This window comes from Astyanax mexicanus, chromosome 19, assembly GCF_023375975.1.
Source record: "Astyanax mexicanus isolate ESR-SI-001 chromosome 19, AstMex3_surface, whole genome shotgun sequence".
In the NCBI taxonomy this organism is placed as follows: domain Eukaryota; kingdom Metazoa; phylum Chordata; class Actinopteri; order Characiformes; family Acestrorhamphidae; genus Astyanax; species Astyanax mexicanus.
In genome coordinates this window covers 13,172,698-13,198,835 of record NC_064426.1, presented here as the reverse complement: position 1 = coordinate 13,198,835, position 26,138 = coordinate 13,172,698, and the positions used below count along the sequence as shown (strand labels likewise).

Sequence of the window (26,138 nt, the reverse complement as noted above, 5' to 3'; positions counted from 1 at the left end):
ATAGCAACACCTTAGCAACCGCCTAGCAACACCCTAGCAACCACCTAGCAACACCTTAGCAACCACCCCGGATACCATAGCAACACCTTATCAACTGCCTAGCAACACCCTAGCAACCACCTAGCAACCACCTAGCAACACCTTAGCAACCACCCCGGATACCATAGCAACACCTTAGCAACCACCTAGCAACACCCTAGCAACCACCTAGCAACACCTTAGCAACCACCCCGGATACCATAGCAACACCTTAGCAACCGCCTAGCAACACCTTAGCAACCACCCCGGATACCATAGCAACACCTTAGCAACCACCTAGCAACTGCTTAGCAACACCATAGCAACCACCCTGGATACCATAGCAACACCCTAGCAACCACCTAGCAACCACCTAGCAACACCTTAGCAACCACCCCGGATACCATAGCAACACCTTAGCAACCGCCTAGCAACACCCTAGCAACCACCTAGCAACCACCTAGCAACACCTTAGCAACCACCCCGGATACCATAGCAACACCTTAGCAACCGCCTAGCAACACCCTAGCAACCACCTAGCAACACCTTAGCAACCACCCCGGATACCATAGCAACACCTTAGCAACCGCCTAGCAACACCCTAGCAACCACCTAGCAACCACCTAGCAACACCTTAGCAACCACCCCGGATACCATAGCAACACCTTAGCAACCGCCTAGCAACACCCTAGCAACCACCTAGCAACCACCTAGCAACACCTTAGCAACCACCCCGGATACCATAGCAACACCTTAGCAACCGCCTAGCAACACCCTAGCAACCACCTAGCAACACCTTAGCAACCACCCCGGATACCATAGCAACACCTTAGCAACCGCCTAGCAACACCCTAGCAACCACCTAGCAACCACCTAGCAACACCTTAGCAACCACCCCGGATACCATAGCAACACCTTAGCAACCGCCTAGCAACACCTTAGCAACCACCCCGGATACCATAGCAACACCTTAGCAACCACCTAGCAACTGCTTAGGAGTGACCTACCAACCACTTAGCAACACCATAGCAACCACCCTGGATACCATAGCAACACCTTAGCAACCGCCTAGCAACACCCTAGCAACCACCTAGCAACCACCTAGCAACACCTTAGCAACCACCCGGATACCATAGCAACACCTTAGCAACCGCCTAGCAACACCCTAGCAACCACCTAGCAACCACCTAGCAACACCTTAGCAACCACCCCGGATACTATAGCAACACCTTAGCAACCGCCTAGCAACACCCTAGCAACCACCTAGCAACACCTTAGCAACCACCCCGGATACCATAGCAACACCTTAGCAACCGCCTAGCAACACCCTAGCAACCACCTAGCAACCACCTAGCAACACCTTAGCAACCACCCCGGATACCATAGCAACACCTTAGCAACCGCCTAGCAACACCCTAGCAACCACCTAGCAACCACCTAGCAACACCTTAGCAACCACCCCGGATACCATAGCAACACCTTAGCAACCGCCTAGCAACACCCTAGCAACCACCTAGCAACACCTTAGCAACCACCCCGGATACCATAGCAACACCTTAGCAACCGCCTAGCAACACCCTAGCAACCACCTAGCAACACCTTAGCAACCACCCCGGATACCATAGCAACACCTTAGCAACCGCCTAGCAACACCCTAGCAACCACCTAGCAACCACCTAGCAACACCTTAGCAACCACCCCGGATACCATAGCAACACCTTAGCAACCGCCTAGCAACACCTTAGCAACCACCTAGCAACACCTTAGCAACCACCCCGGATACCATAGCAACACCTTAGCAACACCATAGCAGATACCAGCCAGCACTGCAATCACACTCGCAGTTTCTGTAGGAACTGCAATCTAGTTATTATTATTATTATTATTATTCCACCTGTTTTTTGTCCGGTTAACTAGTGCCGCAGTTTTCGAAATATCGACTTCGTTCAAAAGAGAAAACGTGCGTCCATATCGGGAATGGTGGGCTTGTATACAGCTTTCCGATCGGACTTACGTTTTTCGTAAAAACTTCGTAAGTACGCGTTTTTTTGCCCATTGAAAATGAATGGGCAGAACTTTGCACGCCCGTGGACGTCGCAATGTTTGAAATACGAAGATGAAACCAATTGAGGACCTGTAGAACTTATTGAGCTCTTTCCGAAAATATGCGTTACGAAAAGTTACGACGTACGGATTTCGTACGATTGTCGTACGAAGTGGCCCCATTGGAATGAATGGGGCCAATCGGAGGACGGCAGCTAGATCGAAGGACAGGTAGCTAGAACTCCAGTACTGTGAGTGTATGGAGCAGCTATGGGATAAAACAGCATTAGGTCAAAAGTTTGGACACCCCGGCCCCCCAGTACTGTATGTAATGGAGCCATGGGTCAAAAGTTTGGACACCCCGGCCCCCCAGTACTGTGTGTAATGGAGCCACGGGTCAAAAGTTTGGACACCCCCGAACGGCCAGAGCAACCTAGCGTGCATAGCTGATTGATGTATTTGCACGTTGCGTAGCAACGTGCAAACACCATTTAATCTAATTTATGCATATAAATCACCTAGCAACCACCTAGAAACACCATAGCAACCACCCCGGATACCCTAGCAACACCTTAGCAACCGCCTAGCAACACCCTAGCAACCACCTAGCAACCACCTAGCAACACCTTAGCAACCACCCCGGATACCATAGCAACACCTTAGCAACCGCCTAGCAACACCTTAGCAACCACCTAGCAAACACCTAGCAACACCTTAGCAACCACCCCGGATACCATAGCAACACCTTAGCAACCGCCTAGCAACACCTTAGCAACCACCTAGCAACCAACTAGCAACACCTTAGCAACCACCCCGGATACCATAGCAACACCTTAGCAACCGCCTAGCAACACCTTAGCAACCACCTAGCAACCACCTAGCAACACCTTAGCAACCACCCCGGATACCATAGCAACACCTTAGCAACCGCCTAGCAACACCCTAGCAACCACCTAGCAACCACCTAGCAACACCTTAGCAACCACCCCGGATACCATAGCAACACCTTAGCAACCGCCTAGCAACACCCTAGCAACCACCTAGCAACCACCTAGCAACACCTTAGCAACCACCCCGGATACCATAGCAACACCTTAGCAACCGCCTAGCAACACCCTAGCAAACACCTAGCAACCACCTAGCAACACCTTAGCAACCACCCAAGATACCATAGCAACACCTTAGCAACCGCCTAGCAACACCCTAGCAACCACCTAGCAACCACCTAGCAACACCTTAGCAACCACCCCGGATACCATAGCAACACCTTAGCAACCGCCTAGCAACACCCTAGCAACCACCTAGCAACCACCTAGCAACACCTTAGCAACCACCCCGGATACCATAGCAACACCTTAGCAACCGCCTAGCAACACCCTAGCAACCACCTAGCAACCACCTAGCAACACCTTAGCAACCACCCCGGATACCATAGCAACACCTTAGCAACCGCCTAGCAACACCCTAGCAACCACCTAGCAACCACCTAGCAACACCTTAGCAACCACCCAAGATACCATAGCAACACCTTAGCAACCGCCTAGCAACACCCTAGCAACCACCTAGCAACCACCTAGCAACACCTTAGCAACCACCCCGGATACCATAGCAACACCTTAGCAACCGCCTAGCAACACCTTAGCAACCACCTAGCAACACCTTAGCAACCACCCCGGATACCATAGCAACACCTTAGCAACCGCCTAGCAACACCTTAGCAACCACCTAGCAACCACCTAGCAACACCTTAGCAACCACCCCGGATACCATAGCAACACCTTAGCAACCGCCTAGCAACACCTTAGCAACCACCTAGCAACCACCTAGCAACACCTTAGCAACCACCCCGGATACCATAGCAACACCTTAGCAACCGCCTAGCAACACCTTAGCAACCACCTAGCAACACCTTAGCAACCACCCCGGATACCATAGCAACACCTTAGCAACCGCCTAGCAACACCCTAGCAACCACCTAGCAACCACCTAGCAACACCTTAGCAACCACCCCGGATACCATAGCAACACCTTAGCAACCGCCTAGCAACACCCTAGCAACCACCTAGCAACCACCTAGCAACACCTTAGCAACCACCCCGGATAGCATAGCAACACCTTAGCAACCGCCTAGCAACACCCTAGCAACCACCTAGCAACCACCTAGCAACACCTTAGCAACCACCCCGGATACCATAGCAACACCTTAGCAACCGCCTAGCAACACCCTAGCAACCACATAGCAACCACCTAGCAACACCTTAGCAACCACCCCGGATACCATAGCAACACCTTAGCAACCGCCTAGCAACATCTTAGCAACCACCTAGCAACCACCTAGCAACACCTTAGCAACCACCTAGCAACACCTTAGCAACCACCCAAGATACCATAGCAACACCTTAGCAACCGCCTAGCAACACCTTAGCAACCACCTAGCAACATCTTAGCAACCACCACGGATACCATAGCAACACCTTAGCAACACCTTAGCAGATACCAGCCAGCACTGCAATCACACTCGCAGTTTCTGCAGGAACTGCAATCTAGTTATTATTATTATTCCACCTGTTTTTTGTCCGGTTAACTAGTGCCGCAGTTTTCGAAATATCGACTTCGTTCAAAAGAGAAAACGTGCGTCTATATCGGGAATGGTGGGCTTGTATACAGCTTTCCGATCGGACTTACGTTTTTCGTAAAAACTTCGTAAGTACGCGTTTTTTTGCCCATTGACAATGAATGGGCAGAACTTTGCACACCCGTGGACGTCGCAATTTTTGAAATACGAAGATGAAACCAATTGAGGACCTGTAGAACTTATTGAGCTCTTTCCGAAAATATGCGTTACGAAAAGTTACGACGTACGGATTTCGTACGAATGTCGTACGAAGTGGCCCCATTGGAATGAATGGGGCCAATCGGAGGACGGCAGCTAGATCGAAGGACAGGTAGCTAGAACTCCAGTACTGTGTGTAATGGAGCAGCTATGGGATAAAACAGCATTAGGTCAAAAGTTTGGACACCCCGGCCCCCCAGTACTGTGTGTAATGGAGCCACGGGTCAAAAGTTTGGACACCCCGGCCCCCCAGTACTGTGTGTAATGGAGCCACGGGTCAAAAGTTTGGACACCCCGGCCCCCCAGTACTGTGTGTAATGGAGCCACGGGTCAAAAGTTTGGACACCCCCGAACGGCCAGAGCAACCTACCGTGCATAGCTGATTGATGTATTTGCACGTTGCGTAGCAACGTGCAAACACCATTTAATCTAATTTATGCATATAAATCACCTAGCAACCACCTAGAAACACCATAGCAACCACCACAGATACCATAGCAACACCTTAGCAACCACCTAGCAACTGCTAAGGAGTGACCTACCAACCACTTAGCAACACCATAGCAACTACCCCGGATACCATAGCAACACCTTAGCAACCGCCTAGCAACACCTTAGCAACCACACCGGATACCATAGCAACACCTTAGCAACCGCCTAGCAACACCCTAGCAACCACCTAGCAACCACCTAGCAACACCTTAGCAACCATCCCGGATACCATAGCAACACCTTAGCAACCACCTAGCAACCACCTAGCAACACCTTAGCAACCACCCAAGATACCATAGCAACACCTTAGCAACCACCTAGCAACACCTTAGCAACCACCTAGCAACCACCTAGCAACACCTTAGCAACCACCCCGGATACCATAGCAACACCTTAGCAACCGCCTAGCAACACCTTAGCAACCACCTAGCAACACCTTAGCAACCATCCCGGATACCATAGCAACACCTTAGCAACCACCTAGCAACCACCTAGCAACACCTTAGCAACCACCCAAGATACCATAGCAACACCTTAGCAACCACCTAGCAACACCTTAGCAACCACCTAGCAACCACCTAGCAACACCTTAGCAACCACCCCGGATACCATAGCAACACCTTAGCAACGGCCTAGCAACACCTTAGCAACCACCTAGCAACCACCTAGCAACACCTTAGCAACCACCCCGGATACCATAGCAACACCTTAGCAACCGCCTAGCAACACCCTAGCAACCACCTAGCAACACCTTAGCAACCACCCCGGATACCATAGCAACACCTTAGCAACCGCCTAGCAACACCCTAGCAACCACCTAGCAACACCTTAGCAACCACCCCGGATACCATAGCAACACCTTAGCAACCGCCTAGCAACACCTTAGCAACCACCTAGCAACCACCTAGCAACACCTTAGCAACCACCCCAGATACCATAGCAACACCTTAGCAACCGCCTAGCAACACCTTAGCAACCACCTAGCAACCACCTAGCAACACCTTAGCAACCACCCCGCATACCATAGCAACACCTTAGCAACCGCCTAGCAACACCTTAGCAACCACCTAGCAACCACCTAGCAACACCTTAGCAACCACCCCGGATACCATAGCAACACCTTAGCAACCGCCTAGCAACACCCTAGCAACCACCTAGCAACCACCTAGCAACACCTTAGCAACCACCCCGGATACCATAGCAACACCTTAGCAACCGCCTAGCAACCACCTAGCAACCACCTAGCAACACCTTAGCAACCACCCCGGATACCACAGCAACACCTTAGCAACCGCCTAGCAACACCCTAGCAACCACCTAGCAACCACCTAGCAACACCTTAGCAACCACCCCGGATACCATAGCAACACCTTAGCAACACCATAGCAGATACCAGCCAGCACTGCAATCACACTCGCAGTTTCTGTAGGAACTGCAATCTAGTTATTATTAGTGTGATTGCAGTAATGCAATCACAGTATTGTTCTTCTTAAGTCTTATTCTTCTTCTTCTTATTATTAGTGTGATTGCAGTAATGCAATCACAGTATTGATCTTCTTAAGTCTTATTCTTCTTCTTCTTATTATTATTATTATTATTATTATTATTATTATTCCACCTGTTTTTTGTCCGGTTAACTAGTGCCGCAGTTTTCGAAATATCGACTTCGTTCAAAAGAGAAAACGTGCGTCCTTATCGGGAATGGTGGGCTTGTATACAGCTTTCCGATCGGACTTACGTTTTTCGTAAAAACTTCGTAAGTACGCGTTTTTTTGCCCATTGAAAATGAATGGGCAGAACTTTGCACGCCCGTGGACGTCGCAATTTTTGAAATACGAAGATGAAACCAATTGAGGACCTGTAGAACTTATTGAGCTCTTTCCGAAAATATGCGTTACGAAAAGTTACGACGTACGGATTTCGTACGAATGTCGTACGAAGTGGCCCCATTGGAATGAATGGGGCCAATCGGAGGACGGCAGCTAGATCGAAGGACAGGTAGCTAGAACTCCAGTACTGTGTGTAATGGAGCAGCTATGGGATAAATCAGCGTTAGGTCAAAAGTTTGGACACCCCGGCCCCCCAGTACTGTGTGTAATGGAGCCATGGGTCAAAAGTTTGGACACCCCGGCCCCCCAGTACTGTGTGTACTGGAGCCACGGGTCAAAAGTTTGGACACCCCCGAACGGCCAGAGCAACCTAGCGTGCATAGCTGATTGATGTATTTGCACGTTGCGTAGCAACGTGCAAACACCATTTAATCTAATTTATGCATATAAATCACCTAGCAACCACCTAGAAACACCATAGCAACCACCACAGATACCATAGCAACACCTTAGCAACCGCCTAACAACACCTTAGCAACCACCTAGCAACCACCTAGCAACACCTTAGCAACCTCCCCGGATACCATAGCAACACCTTAGCAACCGCCTAGCAACACCTTAGCAACCGCATAGCAACCACTTAGCAACACCTTAGCAACCACCCCGGATACCATAGCAACACCTTAGCTACCGCCTAGCAACCACCTAGCAACACCTTAGCAACCACCCCGGATACCATAGCAACACCTTAGCAACCGCCTAGCAACACCTTAGCAACCACCTAGCAACACCTTAGCAACCACCCCGGATACCATAGCAACACCTTAGCAACCGCCTAGCAACACCCTAGCAACCACCTAGCAACCACCTAGCAACACCTTAGCAACCACCCCGGATACCATAGCAACACCTTAGCAACCGCCTAGCAACACCTTAGCAACCACCTAGCAACCACCTAGCAACACCTTAGCAACCACCCTGGATACCATAGCAACACCTTAGCAACCGCCTAGCAACACCCTAGCAACCACCTAGCAACCACCTAGCAACACCTTAGCAACCACCCCGGATACCATAGCAACACCTTAGCAACCGCCTAGCAACACCCTAGCAACCACCTAGCAACCACCTAGCAACACCTTAGCAACCACCCCGGATACCATAGCAACACCTTAGCAACCGCCTAGCAACACTCTAGCAACCACCTAGCAACCACCTAGCAACACCTTAGCAACCACCCCGGATACCATAGCAACACCTTAGCAACCGCCTAGCAACACCTTAGCAACCACCTAGCAACCACTTAGCAACACCTTAGCAACCACCCCGGATACCATAGCAACACCTTAGCAACCGCCTAGCAACACCCTAGCAACCACCTAGCAACACCTTAGCAACCACCCCGGATACCATAGCAACACCTTAGCAACCGCCTAGCAACACCCTAGCAACCACCTAGCAACACCTTAGCAACCACCCCGGATACCATAGCAACACCTTAGCAACCACCTAGCAACACCTTAGCAACCACCCCGGATACCATAGCAACACCTTAGCAACCGCCTAGCAACCATCTAGCAACACCTTAGCAACCACCCCGGATACCATTGCAACACCTTAGCAACCACCTAGCAACACCTTAGCAACCACCTAGCAACCACTTAGCAACACCTTAGCAACCACCCTGGATACGATAGCAACACCTTAGCAACCACTTAGCAACACCTTAGCAACACCATAGCAGATACCAGCCAGCTCTGCAATCACACTCGCAGTTTCTGTAGGAACTGCAATCTAGTTATTATTATTATTATTATTATTATTCCACCTGTTTTTTGTCCGGTTAACTAGTGCCGCAGTTTTCGAAATATCGACTTCGTTCAAAAGAGAAAACGTGCGTCCATATCGGGAATGGTGGGCTTGTATACAGCTTTCCGGTCGTACTTACGTTTTTCGTAAAAACTTCGTAAGTACGCGTTTTTTTGACCATTGAAAATGAATGGGCAGAACTTTGCACGCCCGTGGACGTCGCAATTTTTGAAATACGAAGATGAAACCAATTGAGGACCTGTAGAACTTATTGAGCTCTTTCCGAAAATATGCGTTACGAAAAGTTACGACGTACGGATTTCGTACGAATGTCGTACGAAGTGGCCCCATTGGAATGAATGGGGCCAATCGGAGGACGGCAGCTAGATCGAAGGACAGGTAGCTAGAACTCCAGTACTGTGAGTGTATGGAGCAGCTATGGGATAAATCAGCGTTAGGTCAAAAGTTTGGACACCCCGGCCCCCCCCAGTACTTTGTGTAATGGAGCCATGGGTCAAAAGTTTGGACACCCCGGCCCCCCAGAACTGTGTGTAATGGAGCCACGGGTCAAAAGTTTGGACACCCCCGAACGGCCAGAGCAACCTAGCGTGCATAGCTGATTGATGTATTTGCACGTTGCGTAGCAACGTGCAAACACCATTTAATCTAATTTATGCATATAAATCACCTAGCAACCACCTAGAAACACCATAGCAACCACCACAGATACCATAGCAACACCTTAGCAACCGCCTAACAACACCTTAGCAACCACCTAGCAACCACCTAGCAACACCTTAGCAACCTCCCCGGATACCATAGCAACACCTTAGCAACCGCCTAGCAACACCTTAGCAACCGCATAGCAACCACTTAGCAACACCTTAGCAACCACCCCGGATACCATAGCAACACCTTAGCAACCGCCTAGCAACCACCTAGCAACACCTTAGCAACCACCCCGGATACCATAGCAACACCTTAGCAACCGCCTAGCAACACCTTAGCAACCACCTAGCAACACCTTAGCAACCACCCCGGATACCATAGCAACACCTTAGCAACCGCCTAGCAACACCCTAGCAACCACCTAGCAACCACCTAGCAACACCTTAGCAACCACCCCGGATACCATAGCAACACCTTAGCAACCGCCTAGCAACACCTTAGCAACCACCTAGCAACCACCTAGCAACACCTTAGCAACCACCCTGGATACCATAGCAACACCTTAGCAACCGCCTAGCAACACCCTAGCAACCACCTAGCAACCACCTAGCAACACCTTAGCAACCACCCCGGATACCATAGCAACACCTTAGCAACCGCCTAGCAACACCCTAGCAACCACCTAGCAACCACCTAGCAACACCTTAGCAACCACCCCGGATACCATAGCAACACCTTAGCAACCGCCTAGCAACACTCTAGCAACCACCTAGCAACCACCTAGCAACACCTTAGCAACCACCCCGGATACCATAGCAACACCTTAGCAACCGCCTAGCAACACCTTAGCAACCACCTAGCAACCACTTAGCAACACCTTAGCAACCACCCCGGATACCATAGCAACACCTTAGCAACCGCCTAGCAACACCCTAGCAACCACCTAGCAACACCTTAGCAACCACCCCGGATACCATAGCAACACCTTAGCAACCGCCTAGCAACACCCTAGCAACCACCTAGCAACACCTTAGCAACCACCCCGGATACCATAGCAACACCTTAGCAACCACCTAGCAACACCTTAGCAACCACCCCGGATACCATTGCAACACCTTAGCAACCACCTAGCAACACCTTAGCAACCACCTAGCAACCACTTAGCAACACCTTAGCAACCACCATGGATACGATAGCAACACCTTAGCAACCACTTAGCAACACCTTAGCAACACCATAGCAGATACCAGCCAGCACTGCAATCACACTCGCAGTTTCTGTAGGAACTGCAATCTAGTTATTATTATTATTATTATTATTATTATTCCACCTGTTTTTTGTCCGGTTAACTAGTGCCGCAGTTTTCGAAATATCGACTTCGTTCAAAAGAGAAAACGTGCGTCCATATCGGGAATGGTGGGCTTGTATACAGCTTTCCGATCGGACTTACGTTTTTCGTAAAAACTTCGTAAGTACGCGTTTTTTTGCCCATTGAAAATGAATGGGCAGAACTTTGCACGCCCGTGGACGTCGCAATTTTTGAAATACTAAGATGAAACCAATTGAGGACCTGTAGAACTTATTGAGCTCTTTCCGAAAATATGCGTTACGAAAAGTTACGACGTACGGATTTCGTACGAATGTCGTACGAAGTGGCCCCATTGGAATGAATGGGGCCAATCGGAGGACGGCAGCTAGATCGAAGGACAGGTAGCTAGAACTCCAGTACTGTGTGTAATGGAGCAGCTATGGGATAAATCAGCGTTAGGTCAAAAGTTTGGACACCCCGGCCCCCCAGTACTGTGTGTAATGGAGCCACGGGTCAAAAGTTTGGACACCCCGGCCCCCCAGTACTGTGTGTAATGGAGCCACGGGTCAAAAGTTTGGACACCCCCGAACGGCCAGAGCAACCTAGCGTGCATAGCTGATTGATGTATTTGCACGTTGCGTAGCAACGTGCAAACACCATTTAAACTAATTTATGCATATAAATCACCTAGCAACCACCTAGCAACACCTTAGCAACCATCCCGGATACCATAGCAACACCTTAGCAACCGCCTAGCAACACCCTAGCAACCACCTAGCAACCACCTAGCAACACCTTAGCAACCACCCCGGATACCATAGCAACACCTTAGCAACCGCCTAGCAACACCTTAGCAACCACCTAGCAACCACCTAGCAACACCTTAGCAACCACCCCGGATACCATAGCAACACCTTAGCAACCGCCTAGCAACACCTTAGCCACCACCTAGCAACCACCTAGCAACACCTTAGCAACCACCCCGGATACCATAGCAACACCTTAGCAACCGCCTAGCAACACCCTAGCAACCACCTAGCAACACCTTAGCAACCACCCCGGATACCATAGCAACACCTTAGCAACCGCCTAGCAACACCTTAGCAACCACCTAGCAACCACTTAGCAACACCTTAGCAACCACCCCGGATACCATAGCAACACCTTAGCAACCGCCTAGCAACCACCTAGCAACACCTTAGCAACCACCCCGGATACCTTAGCAACACCTTAGCAACCGCCTAGCAACCACCTAGCAACCACCTAGCAACACCTTAGCAACCACCTAGCAACACCTTAGCAACCTCCCCGGATACCATAGCAACACCTTAGCAACCGCCTAGCAACACCTTAGCAACCGCATAGCAACCACTTAGCAACACCTTAGCAACCACCCCGGATACCATAGCAACACCTTAGCAACCGCCTAGCAACCACCTAGCAACACCTTAGCAACCACCCCGGATACCATAGCAACACCTTAGCGACCGCCTAGCAACACCTTAGCAACCACCTAGCAACACCTTAGCAACCACCCCGGATACCATAGCAACACCTTAGCAACCGCCTAGCAACACCCTAGCAACAACCTAGCAACCACCTAGCAACACCTTAGCAACCACCCCGGATACCATAGCAACACCTTAGCGACCGCCTAGCAACACCTTAGCAACCACCTAGCAACACCTTAGCAACCACCCCGGATACCATAGCAACACCTTAGCAACCGCCTAGCAACACCCTAGCAACCACCTAGCAACCACCTAGCAACACCTTAGCAACCACCCCGGATACCATAGCAACACCTTAGCAACCGCCTAGCAACACCCTAGCAACCACCTAGCAACACCTTAGCAACCACCCCGGATACCATAGCAACACCTTAGCAACCGCCTAGCAACCACCTAGCAACCACCTAGCAACCGCCTAGCAACCACCTAGCAACCACCTAGCAACACGTTAGCAACCACCCCGGATACCATAGCAACACCTTAGCAACCGCCTAGCAACACCTTAGCAACCACCTAGCAACCACTTAGCAACACCTTAGCAACCACCCCGGATACCATAGCAACACCTTAGCAACCGCCGAGCAACACCCTAGCAACCACCTAGCAACCACCTAGCAACACCTTAGCAACCACCCCGGATACCATAGCAACACCTTAGCAACCGCCTAGCAACACCCTAGCAACCACCTAGCAACACCTTAGCAACCACCCTGGATACCATAGCAACACCTTAGCAACCGCCTAGCAACACCTTAGCAACCACATAGCAACCACTTAGCAACACCTTAGCAACCACCCCGGATACCATAGCAACACCTTAGCAACCACCTAGCAACCACCTAGCAACCACCTAGCAACACCTTAGCAACCACCCCGGATACCATAGCAACACCTTAGCAACCGCCTAGCAACCACCTAGCAACACCTTAGCAACCACCCCGGATACCATAGCAACACCTTAGCAACCGCCTAGCAATACCTTAGCAACCACCTAGCAACCACCTAGCAACATCTTAGCAACCACCCCGGATACCATAGCAACACCTTAGCAACCACCTAGCAACACCTTAGCAACCACCTAGCAACACCATAGCAGATACCAGCCAGCACTGCAATCACACTCGCAGTTTCTGTAGGAACTGCAATCTAGTTATTATTATTATTCCACCTGTTTTTTGTCCGGTTAACTAGTGCCGCAGTTTTCGAAATATCGACTTCGTTCAAAAGAGAAAACGTGCGTCCATATCGGGAATGGTGGGCTTGTATACAGCTTTCCGATCGGACTTACGTTTTTCGTAAAAACTTCGTAAGTACGCGTTTTTTTGACCATTGAAAATGAATGGGCAGAACTTTGCACGCCCGTGGACGTCGCAATTTTTGAAATACGAAGATGAAACCAATTGAGGACCTGTAGAACTTATTGAGCTCTTTCCGAAAATATGCGTTACGAAAAGTTACGACGTACGGATTTCGTACGAATGTCGTACGAAGTGGCCCCATTGGAATGAATGGGGCCAATCGGAGGACGGCAGCTAGATCGAAGGACAGGTAGCTAGAACTCCAGTACTGTGAGTGTATGGAGCAGCTATGGGATAAATCAGCGTTAGGTCAAAAGTTTGGACACCCCGGCCCCCCAGTACTGTGTGTAATGGAGCCACGGGTCAAAAGTTTTGACACCCCGGCCCCCCAGTACTGTGTGTAATGGAGCCACGGGTCAAAAGTTTGGACACCCCCGAACGGCCAGAGCAACCTAGCGTGCATAGCTGATTGATGTATTTGCACGTTGCGTAGCAACGTGCAAACACCATTTAATCTAACTGATGCATATACATCACCTAGCAACCACCTAGAAACACCATAGCAACCACCCCGGATACCATAGCAACACCTTAGCAACCGCCTAGCAACACCCTAGCAACCACCTAGCAACCACCTAGCAACACCTTGGCAACCATCCCGGATACCATAGCAACACCTTAGCAACCGCCTAGCAACACCCTAGCAACCACCTAGCAACCACCTAGCAACACCTTAGCAACCACCCCAGATACCATAGCAACACCTTAGCAACCGCCTGGCAACACCTTAGCAACCACCTAGCAACCACCTAGCAACACCTTAGTAACCACCCCAGATACCATAGCAACACCTTAGCAACCGCCTAGCAACACCTTAGCAACCACCTACCAACCACTTAGCAACACCTTAGCAACCACCCCGGATACCATAGCAACACCTTAGCAACCGCCTAGCAACACCCTAGCAACCACCTAGCAACCACCTAGCAACACCTTAGCAACCACCCCGGATACCATAGCAACACCTTAGCAACCACCTAGCAACCGCCTAGCAACACCCTAGCAACCACCTAGCAACCACCTAGCAACACCTTAGCAACCACCCCGGATACCATAGCAACACCTTAGTAACCGCCTAGCAACACCCTAGCAACCACCTAGCAACCACCTAGCAACACCTTAGCAACCACCCCGGATACCATAGCAACACCTTAGCAACCGCCTAGCAACACCCTAGCAACCACCTAGCAACACCTTAGCAACCACCCCAGATACCATAGCAACACCTTAGCAACCGCCTAGCAACACCTTAGCAACCACCTAGCAACACCTTAGCAACCACCCCGGATACCATAGCAACACCTTAGCAACCACCCCGGATACCATAGCAACACCTTAGCAACCGCCTAGCAACACCCTAGCAACCACCTAGCAACACCTTAGCAACCACCCCGGATACCATAGCAACACCTTAGCAACCGCCTAGCAACACCTTAGCAACCACCTACCAACCACTTAGCAACACCTTAGCAACCACCCCGGATACCATAGCAACACCTTAGCAACCGCCTAGCAACACCCTAGCAACCACCTAGCAACCACCTAGCAACACCTTAGCAACCACCCCGGATACCATAGCAACACCTTAGCAACCACCTAGCAACCGCCTAGCAACACCCTAGCAACCACCTAGCAACCACCTAGCAACACCTTAGCAACCACCCCGGATACCATAGCAACACCTTAGTAACCGCCTAGCAACACCCTAGCAACCACCTAGCAACACCTTAGCAACCACCCCGGATACCATAGCAACACCTTAGCAACCGCCTAGCAACACCCTAGCAACCACCTAGCAACCACCTAGCAACACCTTAGCAACCACCCCAGATACCATAGCAACACCTTAGCAACCGCCTAGCAACACCTTAGCAACCACCTAGCAACACCTTAGCAACCACCCCGGATACCATAGCAACACCTTAGCAACCACCCCGGATACCATAGCAACACCTTAGCAACCGCCTAGCAACACCCTAGCAACCACCTAGCAACACCTTAGCAACCACCCCGGATACCATAGCAACACCTTAGCAACCGCCTAGCAACACCCTAGCAACCACCTAGCAACACCTTAGCAACCACCCCGGATACCATAGCAACACCTTAGCAACCGCCTAGCAACACCCTAGCAACCACCTAGCAACACCTTAGCAACCATCCTGGATACCATAGCAACACCTTAGCAACCGCCTAGCAATACCTTAGCAACCACCTAGCAACATCTTAGCAACCACCCCGGATACCACAGCAACACCTTAGCAACCACCTAGCAACACCTTAGCAACCACCTAGCAACACCTTAGCAGATACCAGCCAGCACTGCAATCACACTCGCAGTTTCTGCAGGAACTGCAATCTAGTATATAACTATTATTCAGTATCAATTATTCATTATCTACAATGAATTAATCAACATCTGCAATAAATGAGTTATCCACTTTTTAAAATGAAATATCCACTTTGAATTATTTAGTATTTAGTATTTGCTATGAATTATTCAGTAACCACTATGAATTATTCAGCAACCACTATGAATTATTTAGTGTCCAACATATATATTTAGCCTCTGCAATGAATCTTCAGTATCTTCAATAAATAATTGTGTATCGGCCATGCATTATTCAGTATCTGCTATAATTTGTTCAGTATCCAATGTGAATTATTTAGTATCTGCTATACTTTGTTAAGTATCCACTATGAATTACTTAGTATCTGCTATGATTTCTTCAGTATCCACAATGAATTATTCAGTATCTGCTATGATTTCTTCAGTATCTGCTATAAATTATTCAGTATCTGCTATACTTCGTTAAGTATCCACTATGAATAGCTTAGTATCTGCTATGATTTCTTCAGCATCCACTATGAATTACTTAGTATCTGCTATGATTTCTTCAGTATCCGCTATGAATTATTCAGTATCTGCTATGATTTCTTCAGTATCCACTATGAATTATTCAGTATCTGCTACAATTTCTTCAGTATCCACTATGAATTACTTAGTACCTGCTATGATTTCTTCAGTATCCGCTATGAATTATTCAGTATCTGCTATAATTTCTTCAGTATCCACTATGAATTATTCAGTATCTGCCATGATTTCTTCAGTATCCACTTTGAATTATTCAGTATCTGCCATGATTTCTTCAGCATCCACTATGAATTACTTAGTATCTGCTATGATTTCTTCAGTATCCACTATGAATTATTCAGTATCTGCCATGATTTCTTCAGTATCCACTATGAATTACTTAGTATCTGCTATGATTTCTTCAGCATCCACTATGAATTACTCAGTACCTGCTATGATTAGTTTAGAATCCACTTTAAAAAACTCAGTATCCTGAGTAATGCTATGAATTATTAGGAATGTACAATATAAGGCAAATCAAAGGGATTTAGTTTATGGTTCTAGTGACAGAACCCAACACACAGCTAAAACACTGCTTAAGCTCACCAGGGTGGGGTATGAAGGTCATATGACTGGCTAAGAATCCCCTACCCAGTGAGAGACAGTAGGAGAAAGAGAGAAAGTGGGAGAGGGAGAGAGAGAGAGAGAGAGAAAGAGAGAGAAAGAGAGAGATAATAAGGTCTAAGTGAAAGCCTCCATCAGCTCAGATGCAGATTGGCCATTTTCTCGCATTCTGCATTATGCATCATAACAATAGGAGCTGAGGGCAACAGACAGTTGCTTCTGCGCATATTACTCTATCACACACACACACACAAATAAACTGCATTCAGTGGAAATGTTCTGAATGAGAGCTGAAAAAGAGAGCTTTGTGCAATTGCTTCCTTGTGAATATTCATTTTATTTTTCTAAAACAAAAAAAAAGAAATATGGTTCCTGTATTTAGGCAGGATAAAGCAGCCCTGAAACAGGTTACCCTTGGCTGGAAAAAGTTTAAGTGCCCAAGTTTATGTTTGATGAATAAAAAGGAGGGTTTCTACTTTCAGGAAACATTAATTGACAGGGGTTGAATTTTGTTGTTGAAAAATGTTTAAATAGGCCTAGATAAGGGGTGGGTATTGTTGGGGAAGAGAGTTTGGGTTACGGTTGTATATTGTTGGGAATAGGGTTTGGGTTACGGTTGAATATTGTTGGGAATAGGGTTTGGGTTGGATGTTGTTGGGTATAGGCTTTGGTTTAGGGTTGATATTGTTGGGAATGGGGTCTGGATTATGGTTGGATATTGTTGGGAATAGGGTTTGGGTTAGGGTTGGATATTGTTGGGAATAGGGTTTGGGTTATGGTTGGGTATTGTTGGGAATAGGGTTTGGTTTATGGTTGGATATTGTTGGGAATAGGGTTTTGGTTATGGTTGGATATTGTTGGGAAAAGGGTTTATGTTATGGTTGGGTTTTGTTGGGAATAGGATTTGGGTTATGGTTGGGTATTGTTGTGGAATAGGGTTTGGGTTATGGTTGGGTATTGTTGTGGAATAGGGTTTGGGTTATGGTTGGATATTGTTGGGAATAGGGTTTGGGTTATGGTTGGATATTGTTGTGGAATAGGGTTTGGGTTATGGTTGGGTATTGTTGTGGAATAGGGTTTGGGTTATGGTTTGGTATTGTTGTGGAATAGGGTTTGGGTTATGGTTGGGTATTGTTGGGAATAGGGTTTGAGTTATGGTCAGATATTGTTGGGAATAGGGTTTGGGTTATGGTTGGGTATTGTTGTGAAATAGGGTTTGGGTTATGGTTGGGTATTGTTGGGAATAGGGTTCGGGTTATGGTTGAATATTGTTGGGTATAGGGTTTGGGTTATGGTTGGATATTGTTGTGAAGTAGGGTTTGGGTTATGGTTGTGTATTGTTGGGTATAGGGTTTGTGTTAGGTTTGGATATTATTGGGTAATAAGGTTTGGGTTAGGGTTGGATATTGTTGGGAATAGGGTTGGGTTAGGGTTGAGTATTGTTGGGAATAGGGTTGGGTTAGATATTGTTGGGAATAGGGTTTGGGTTATGGTTGGATATTGTTGTGGAATAGGGTTTGGGTTATGGTTGGGTATTGTTGTGGAATAGGGTTTGGGTTATGGTTTGGTATTGTTGTGGAATAGGGTTTGGGTTATGGTTGGGTATTGTTGGGAATAGGGTTTGAGTTATGGTCAGATATTGTTGGGAATAGGGTTTGGGTTATGGTTGGATATTGTTGTGAAGTAGGGTTTGGGTTATGGTTGTGTATTGTTGGGTATAGGGTTTGTGTTAGGTTTGGATATTATTGGGTAATAAGGTTTGGGTTAGGGTTGGATATTGTTGGGAATAGGGTTTGGGTTAGGGTTGAGTATTGTTGGGAATAGGGTTTGGGTTAGGGTTGGATATTGTTGGGGAATAGGGTTTGGGTTATGGTTGGATATTGTTGTGGAATAGGGTTTGGTTTATGGTTGTGTATTGTTGGGTATTGGGTTTGTTTTAGGTTTGGATATTGTTGGGAATAGGGTTTGGGTTAGGGTTGGATATTGTTGTGGAATAGGGTTTGGGTTATGGTTGGATATTGTTGGGAATAGTGTTTGGGTTAGGGTTGAAAATTGTTGGGAATAGTGTTTGGGTTAGGGTTGGGTATTGTTGGGAATAGGGTTTGTGATGGATGGTTGGTTGGATTCCAATAAGGAAACACTTAAAGAACACAATGTAACTCCAGGTCAACCCCACTTCTGTGAAATTAACATGTCCAGTTAGGAAGCAACACTGATTGTGAATCAATTTTACCTGCTGTTGTGCAAATGGAACAGACAACAGGTAGAAATGAGAGGCAATTAGAGAGACAACCCTTATAAAGGAGTGATTCTGCAGCTGGTGAACACAGACCTTTTCTCTGTTCTCATCCTTTCTGGCTGATGTTTTGGTCACTTTTGCAGTTTGTCGGTTCTCTCACCATAGAGGAAGCATGAGGTGGTGTCTACAACCCACAGAAGTTGCTCAGGTAGTGCAGCTCATCCAGGATGGTACATCAATGTGAGCTCTGGCAGGAAGGTTTGCTGTATCTTTCAGCACAGTGTCCAGAGCATGGAGCAGATACCAGGAGACAGGCCAGTACATCAGGAGACATGGAGGGGGCCGTAGCAGGGCAACAACCCAGCAACAGGACCGCTACCTCCTCCTTTGTGCAAGGAGGAACAGAAGGAGCAGTGCAAGAGCCCTGCATAATGACCTCCAGCAGCCCACTAATATCCATGTTTCTGCTCAAACTGTCAGAAACAGACTCCATGAGGGTGATATGAGGGCCTGACGTCCACAAGTGGGGCTTGTGCCTACAGCTCAACACTTGGAAAACCAAGATTTGACATAGGCGGCCTGTGCTCTTCACAGATGAGAGCAGGTTCACACTGAGCACATGTGACAGATGTGACAGAGTCTGAAAACTCTGTGGAGAACATTCTGCTGCTGCAACATCCTCCAGCATGACCGGTTTGGCAGTGGGTCAGTAATGTTGTGGGGAGGCATTTCTTTGGAGGGCAGAACAGACCTCCATGTGCTCGTCAGAGGAACCCTGACTGCCATTAGGTACCGAGATGAGAACCTCAGACCCCTTGTGAGACCATATGGTGGTGCAGTGGGCCCTGGGTTCCTCCTGATGCAGGACAATGCGAGACCTCATGTGTCTGAAGTGTGTCAGCAGTTCCTACATGATGAAGGCACTGACCCGCCCGTTCCCCAGACCTGAATCCAATCCAGCACATCTGGAACATCATGTCTCGCTCCATCCACCAACATCACACTGCACCACAGACTGTCCAGGAGTTGACTGACGCTTTAATCCAGGTCTGGGTGGAGATTCCTCAGGACAACATCCGCCGCCTCAGGCGACTCTGTTTGTGGCGTGCTTGCAGAAATGGCTTCTTTCGCATCACTCTCCCATACAGCTTCTCCTTGTGCAAAGTGCGCTGTATTGTTCACTGATGCACAGTGACACCATCTGCAGAAAGATGATGCTGCAGCTCTTTGGAGGTGGTCTGTGGATTGTCCTTGACTGTTCTCACCATTCTTCTTCTCTGCCTTTCTGATATCTTTCTTGGGCTGCCACTTCTGGGCTTAACAAGAACTGTCCCTGTGGTCTTCCATTTCCTTACTATGTTCCTCACAGTGGAAACTGACAGGTTAAATCTCTAAGACAACTTTTTGTATCCTTTCCCTGAACAACTATGTTGAACAATCTTTGCTTTTAGATCATTTGAGAGTTGTTTTGATAATAGGAGAACAACTTGCAATTGGCCTCCTTAAATACCTTTTCTCATGATTGGATACACCTGGCTATGAAGTTCAAAGCTCAATGAGGTTACCAAACCAATTTTGTGCTTCATTAAGTCAGTGAAAAGTAGTTAGGAGTATTCAAATCAATAAAATGATAAGGGTGCCCATACTTTTGCACCGGTCAAATTTTGGTTTAATGCATATTGCACATTTTCTGTTAGTACAATAAACCTCATTTCAATCCTGAAATATTACTGTGTCCATCAGTTATTGGATATATCAAACTGAAATGGCTGTTGCAAACACCCAAATATTTAGAACTAAAAATGAATAAGATTAATAGGGGTGCCCAAACTTTTTCATATGACTGTATATGAAAATCATGAAAATGATCAGGAGTGCCCAAACTTTTTCATACCACTGTAGTTGGGGACAATGGATTAGGTTGAAGTCAGTTAAGGATATATTATTATTAGTATTATTATTACTGTTGTAGTGTTATATTAAGAGATCTTTACAGATCATAAATGGAGGAAGTAGAACTTTTACCTCAAATTTCTGCCTGAGCTCTTCATTGCCCTCTTCTCCCTCCGGAGGAACAGGAACGTTAAAGTACTCCCCCTCCTCCTGACTCAGCAGCTTAAACCTGGTGAGAGGAAGAACAGAGAGAGAGAGATAAAGAGCACACTTTTCTCTTCCACCAAGCTGTCTATCCAACACCTGCAGAAAGCCCTCCTGGAGCTGCAGCAGTGTTACTTGAAATACAAGTGATTAGCAATTAGCTTTAGATTGAGTTTAAATCTGTGTACAGTCTGGCTATAATAACTATAAACTAAACTAACACAAAACAAACACTAACCTGGCACCAAGCAAACAAAAGACTAACAGCAGATTAACACCATGCAACAAATAATACCAGATTAACAACAGACTGCGCCAGACTAAACACTGTTACTACACACTAGGGGTAATGGTTGTGTTTGGGGGGTTTATTGCGTGTGTAATATATGATGTGTTTTAGAGTCTGTGTGATTCTGTGACTCATGGCTTTTGTTCAATTGCTTCAGAAGCATGCACACACATGCTGTGGGGGCAATAGAAGAAGAGTGTATGTGTGTGTCGGTGGATGGTGCTAAATGATGTTTGTACAAGCTAATCTCCACTTAGGGTCAATCATCTCTTTCTTTCACTCTCTGTGTCACTGTCAAGTCAGGTCAAATTAAATGAAAAGTTTATATGTCACATATTCATACATGTTACCACTACAGTTATCAGGAGACACCATGAAAACCTTTTTTTGACTTATGTATAGACAATATGCATATAGACAATTGTGCTTCATTTTAACAGCATTGAAGGATAAAGCTTACTGTATGTAAACAAATAAAACTGAAGGAATTACTTTTAAACGCAAGATGTAACAGCTAACAAACATAAAGGATATGTACATTTCTTGTGAGAAAAAAGTAAGAATACCCTAATCCCTAATCACTGTTATTAACACAATAAATTATTAACCATCTACCAGACTTTGATACCGACTGGGATAAAAGTTTTTGTACTCCTCCATGCAGAATTATTTCAGCTGTGTGATGTTTTATCTTCATGCTTGTATGGAAGGTCTTACATTTTCTTTAAGCACCCTCTGATACAGTGAAGAATTTATATTGAGGCCCTGCTTCAGCAAAGCAGCACTTATCCATGACATTTCTTTGATCATGCTTTACAGTAGGTATGGGTTCTTGTGAATGTTGTGTACTGATGCTGTACAATGACATCAACTGTGTCAAGAGATACCTGTATGTCCTGTGATTGTTTGGGAATTTCATTACGCATCTTGCAGTATGCTCTTGGTCTGAACTTAATTTATTTTGTGGGCTGATTTCATCTGCTGGTGAGATATGGTGACAAGGTGGCTCCTAAGTTTAAATTTCATAGGACATGGCATAGGGCCTTGACCTTTTTACTGGTTGACGCTTCTGGCTTGGATATTCACACAGTTGCTGCCCCTGGCATCAACAATGCTTCACTGTTTTCACCAACGGCCCTTGGTACACCCGATAGTGACAGAGACAACCCCTGCACAACTCTCTAGTGCTATGGGACAGCATCTCAGTGGAGATGACATACTTAAACAGGTGGATACCTCTTCCTAAACATCCAACTTGCTAATAGTGAAGAAGTAAAGGTAGCTGTGTATCTGCATGGATATAAGGGAACTGAACAATGCCAGTATTCCAGATAAGTGCCCCTTCCCAATGACAAAGAAGCTTACTGCCCTGTTATAGATCCATCATATTTCCAAGTTGGATCTCCGCCAGGGCTGCCTTCAGGAGCCGTTACACCTGGATAGCAGCAACTGGTAGTACAAGTGTATGTCTTTCATTCTGAGCTCGGCTGATAAAGCGTATTTAGGCCATATTGGGTAATGGTCAAAAACCACTCTTCATCATTGGCCTGACCAACTTCAGCAGTATATCAACTGCATCTAGTTTAAACGGGGTAGCAACAACATGGTTATCACGCTTGATTCCGGGGCTCACCTTGCTCAGCTCATCCACACACCACTCCAGTAGGCAGAGTCAAAAGGCCTGGCACAAAAAGGTATCCGATTAACTTCAGTGTGACAGTGTGAAGTTCTGACAGGGCAACTGAGCCCATGGTAAGGGACTTCACCTCATATCTCCTTAGAGGTAAGACGAGGGCACCCAGCTTGCCTTTACCCCTGCAGAACTTATACTGGCTATCTTATACTCGGATCACCTACAATTTGATATATGTGAATTGTACAGTGTGCCACACCAGCAGCAGTTCCTCATTGTGACCTATGACCTCCATTCAAAGTGGCTAAAACATTGGTGGGCTCAGTCACAGCCCATTTAATAATTCATGTTTCTAACTTGCAATCTTCTGAGGCCTCCTGGATAAAATCTCAATGTACAATGGCCATCAAATGGTTTCCCATGAACTGTCAGCCTACCTAGAGAAAAAGGATTTGCCACATTGCTCATCACTCTATCAACCTGCCACAAATGGTAGCATAGAATAGCTAAATCTGTCTTCAAATGTCATTAGAGCTCACCAACTGGTCTGGAGTCTTCCCAACTTCCATCATGATAGGTTTTGAGGTCTCTCTGCTTTTTGTCCCCAACCACAATGACTTAAGTGTCCCAATGGTGTATAAAAGTATGTGAGTGCATCATGAAGTTCATGCAGTGCAGTGTCCGTGTTTGTCTGAGATGTGATTTACACAGTGCATATAACAGCCAATGAAAAAGTGAGAAAAGACACAATTTGTTGGCAAACAGATCCAGGTTCAGTGTAAAGGAGAATGTATGAACGTTACATCACCATCATTGTCAGAAATGTTGTTCACTGGAAATGAAGAAGTAGGTGAAGGTGAAATCAAAAGGGGTGCAAATGGAAGAGGACATTAGGGTGAAGCTGATGGTGTAGATAAAAATTACGAAGGTTGAGATGGAGGCAGTGCAAGGAGACATCAAGATGGAGATAAAAGAAAGATAAAGAAACAGGCAGAGAGAAGGGAGCAGGCTATAAATCGAAGGTAACACAAAATGATGACTAGAAAAATAGTCTTCTCTCAAATCATGAAATACTAAAGAAGGTCAAAGCCAGAGCCAAAAAGCTAATTACAGAGTGAAGGTGCTGTGCGAGTGTGAAATTGGAGCTTTTCACAGTCTCTCACAGTTCTGCAGCTTCTCCTCCTCTATTAAACCAGCCTGAAGAACTGAAGAATTAGTTATGTCACCCATAACTAATGTTGTAAAGCTCTACAAGTTTTGCACAACATTGGTAAACACCCCTTTAATAAAACTCAAGGAGGAGCTACAGTCTCTCATTAAGGTGAATATATATATTAATAACACTCTAAATGTAGGTATTGTGGTATACACTGAGGCTGAGCTACAGTCTCTCATTAGGGTGAAAGATCAGATAGTTGTGTAACCAAATCTCACCAGCCGTCCACCCCCTGCTTCTGTAACTCTGAGATACCGAATGAAAGGGAGCCCATGAAGTCATTCCTGCTGGTCAGGTCCCAATCCCAAATCTCCACTGACAACCTGCGGTCCTTATCTGCATCCTTCAGATTACTGTGTGTGAGAAAGAAAAAAGAGAGAAATAAGAGACAGAATAAGAGAGAAGTGTATTAACTTAGATCACTGGGAGTATCAGAAGGAGTAAAAAATGAGCTTCAGAAAAGTTTCTCACAATGTAAATGTTTCATTCCATGTGGGGTTCAGGCAGCACTTGATGGTTTTGGTTTTCTGTTTGCTTTCACTTTTTGGGTCAGGGATGAGCTTGAGTTTGACGTAAGGATCAGACAGGCCGTTTGGGTCCATGGGTACCAGGTTCTTCGCCTCCTTAACTAAACAATACAAACAACAAGATCTCTAAATACACCTTTACAGTAACTTCAGCTCATCACACACTGAGGAAGTCTAACTATGGACTATGGGGTGATCTGGTAAAGTAAAATAAACTTTGTAAGGTTGGGTTTTTTCTTTCTTCATGTGTTCTTGTGTGTATTCTATCACATGGCCCTGTGATTGTGCCTTGGCCTTTGTCTCCACCCTAGCCCAACCTGCTTGCCCATAATACTTGCCCAAGCATTTTGCAGTTCGTTGCTTTTTTGCTCTGTTCTGAGTATATGCTTCCGTAAAATCTTGTCACTAAGATGCCTTTTCTATACGATTGATGGTCAATGTATCGTGTCGTGAATGGTCATGAATGGCCGTTAGTTTACACTGCAGTGCTGTGTGGATCCCTGTTGGGGCAGTTTGGTCACAGGAAGGTCCTCATCCAGCTGCTAGAAGGAACCTGGAACTGGAAAATATGTGCCAATACTCACTTGAGGAGCGCCGCATTTCTACAGGCTGCAGCAAGACCAGTTACAGGCTCAGCTCAGTCAGTCTGGAGTTTTTTATTGTTTCTGCAGTTCATATGTGTAGAACTAATGTGCGCCGTGAAGGAAAGAGAATAAAGATTTTAACCGAACTAACCAGATAAAACTCTCCAGGGTCTATCTTTTAACAACAGTACCTGCAGTCAGAAA

The 26,138-nt window shown here is 46.8% G+C and overlaps 1 protein-coding gene across 2 annotated transcripts in view; it reads right to left on the bottom strand.

Annotated features, from left to right (window-relative positions):
• Window positions 1-26,138, bottom strand: part of prkcbb (protein kinase C, beta b) — a 243,371-nt gene that overhangs the window by 108,778 nt on the left and 108,455 nt on the right. For both annotated transcript variants that reach the window (XM_022685279.2, XM_022685280.2), the window contains exons 6-8: window positions 25,295-25,451; window positions 25,042-25,176; window positions 21,614-21,710 (exon numbers count right to left, since the gene is read on the bottom strand). In XM_022685279.2, coding sequence (XP_022541000.1) covers window positions 21,614-21,710; window positions 25,042-25,176; window positions 25,295-25,451 — 389 coding nt within the window. The remainder of the gene's footprint in view (window positions 1-21,613; window positions 21,711-25,041; window positions 25,177-25,294; window positions 25,452-26,138) is intronic.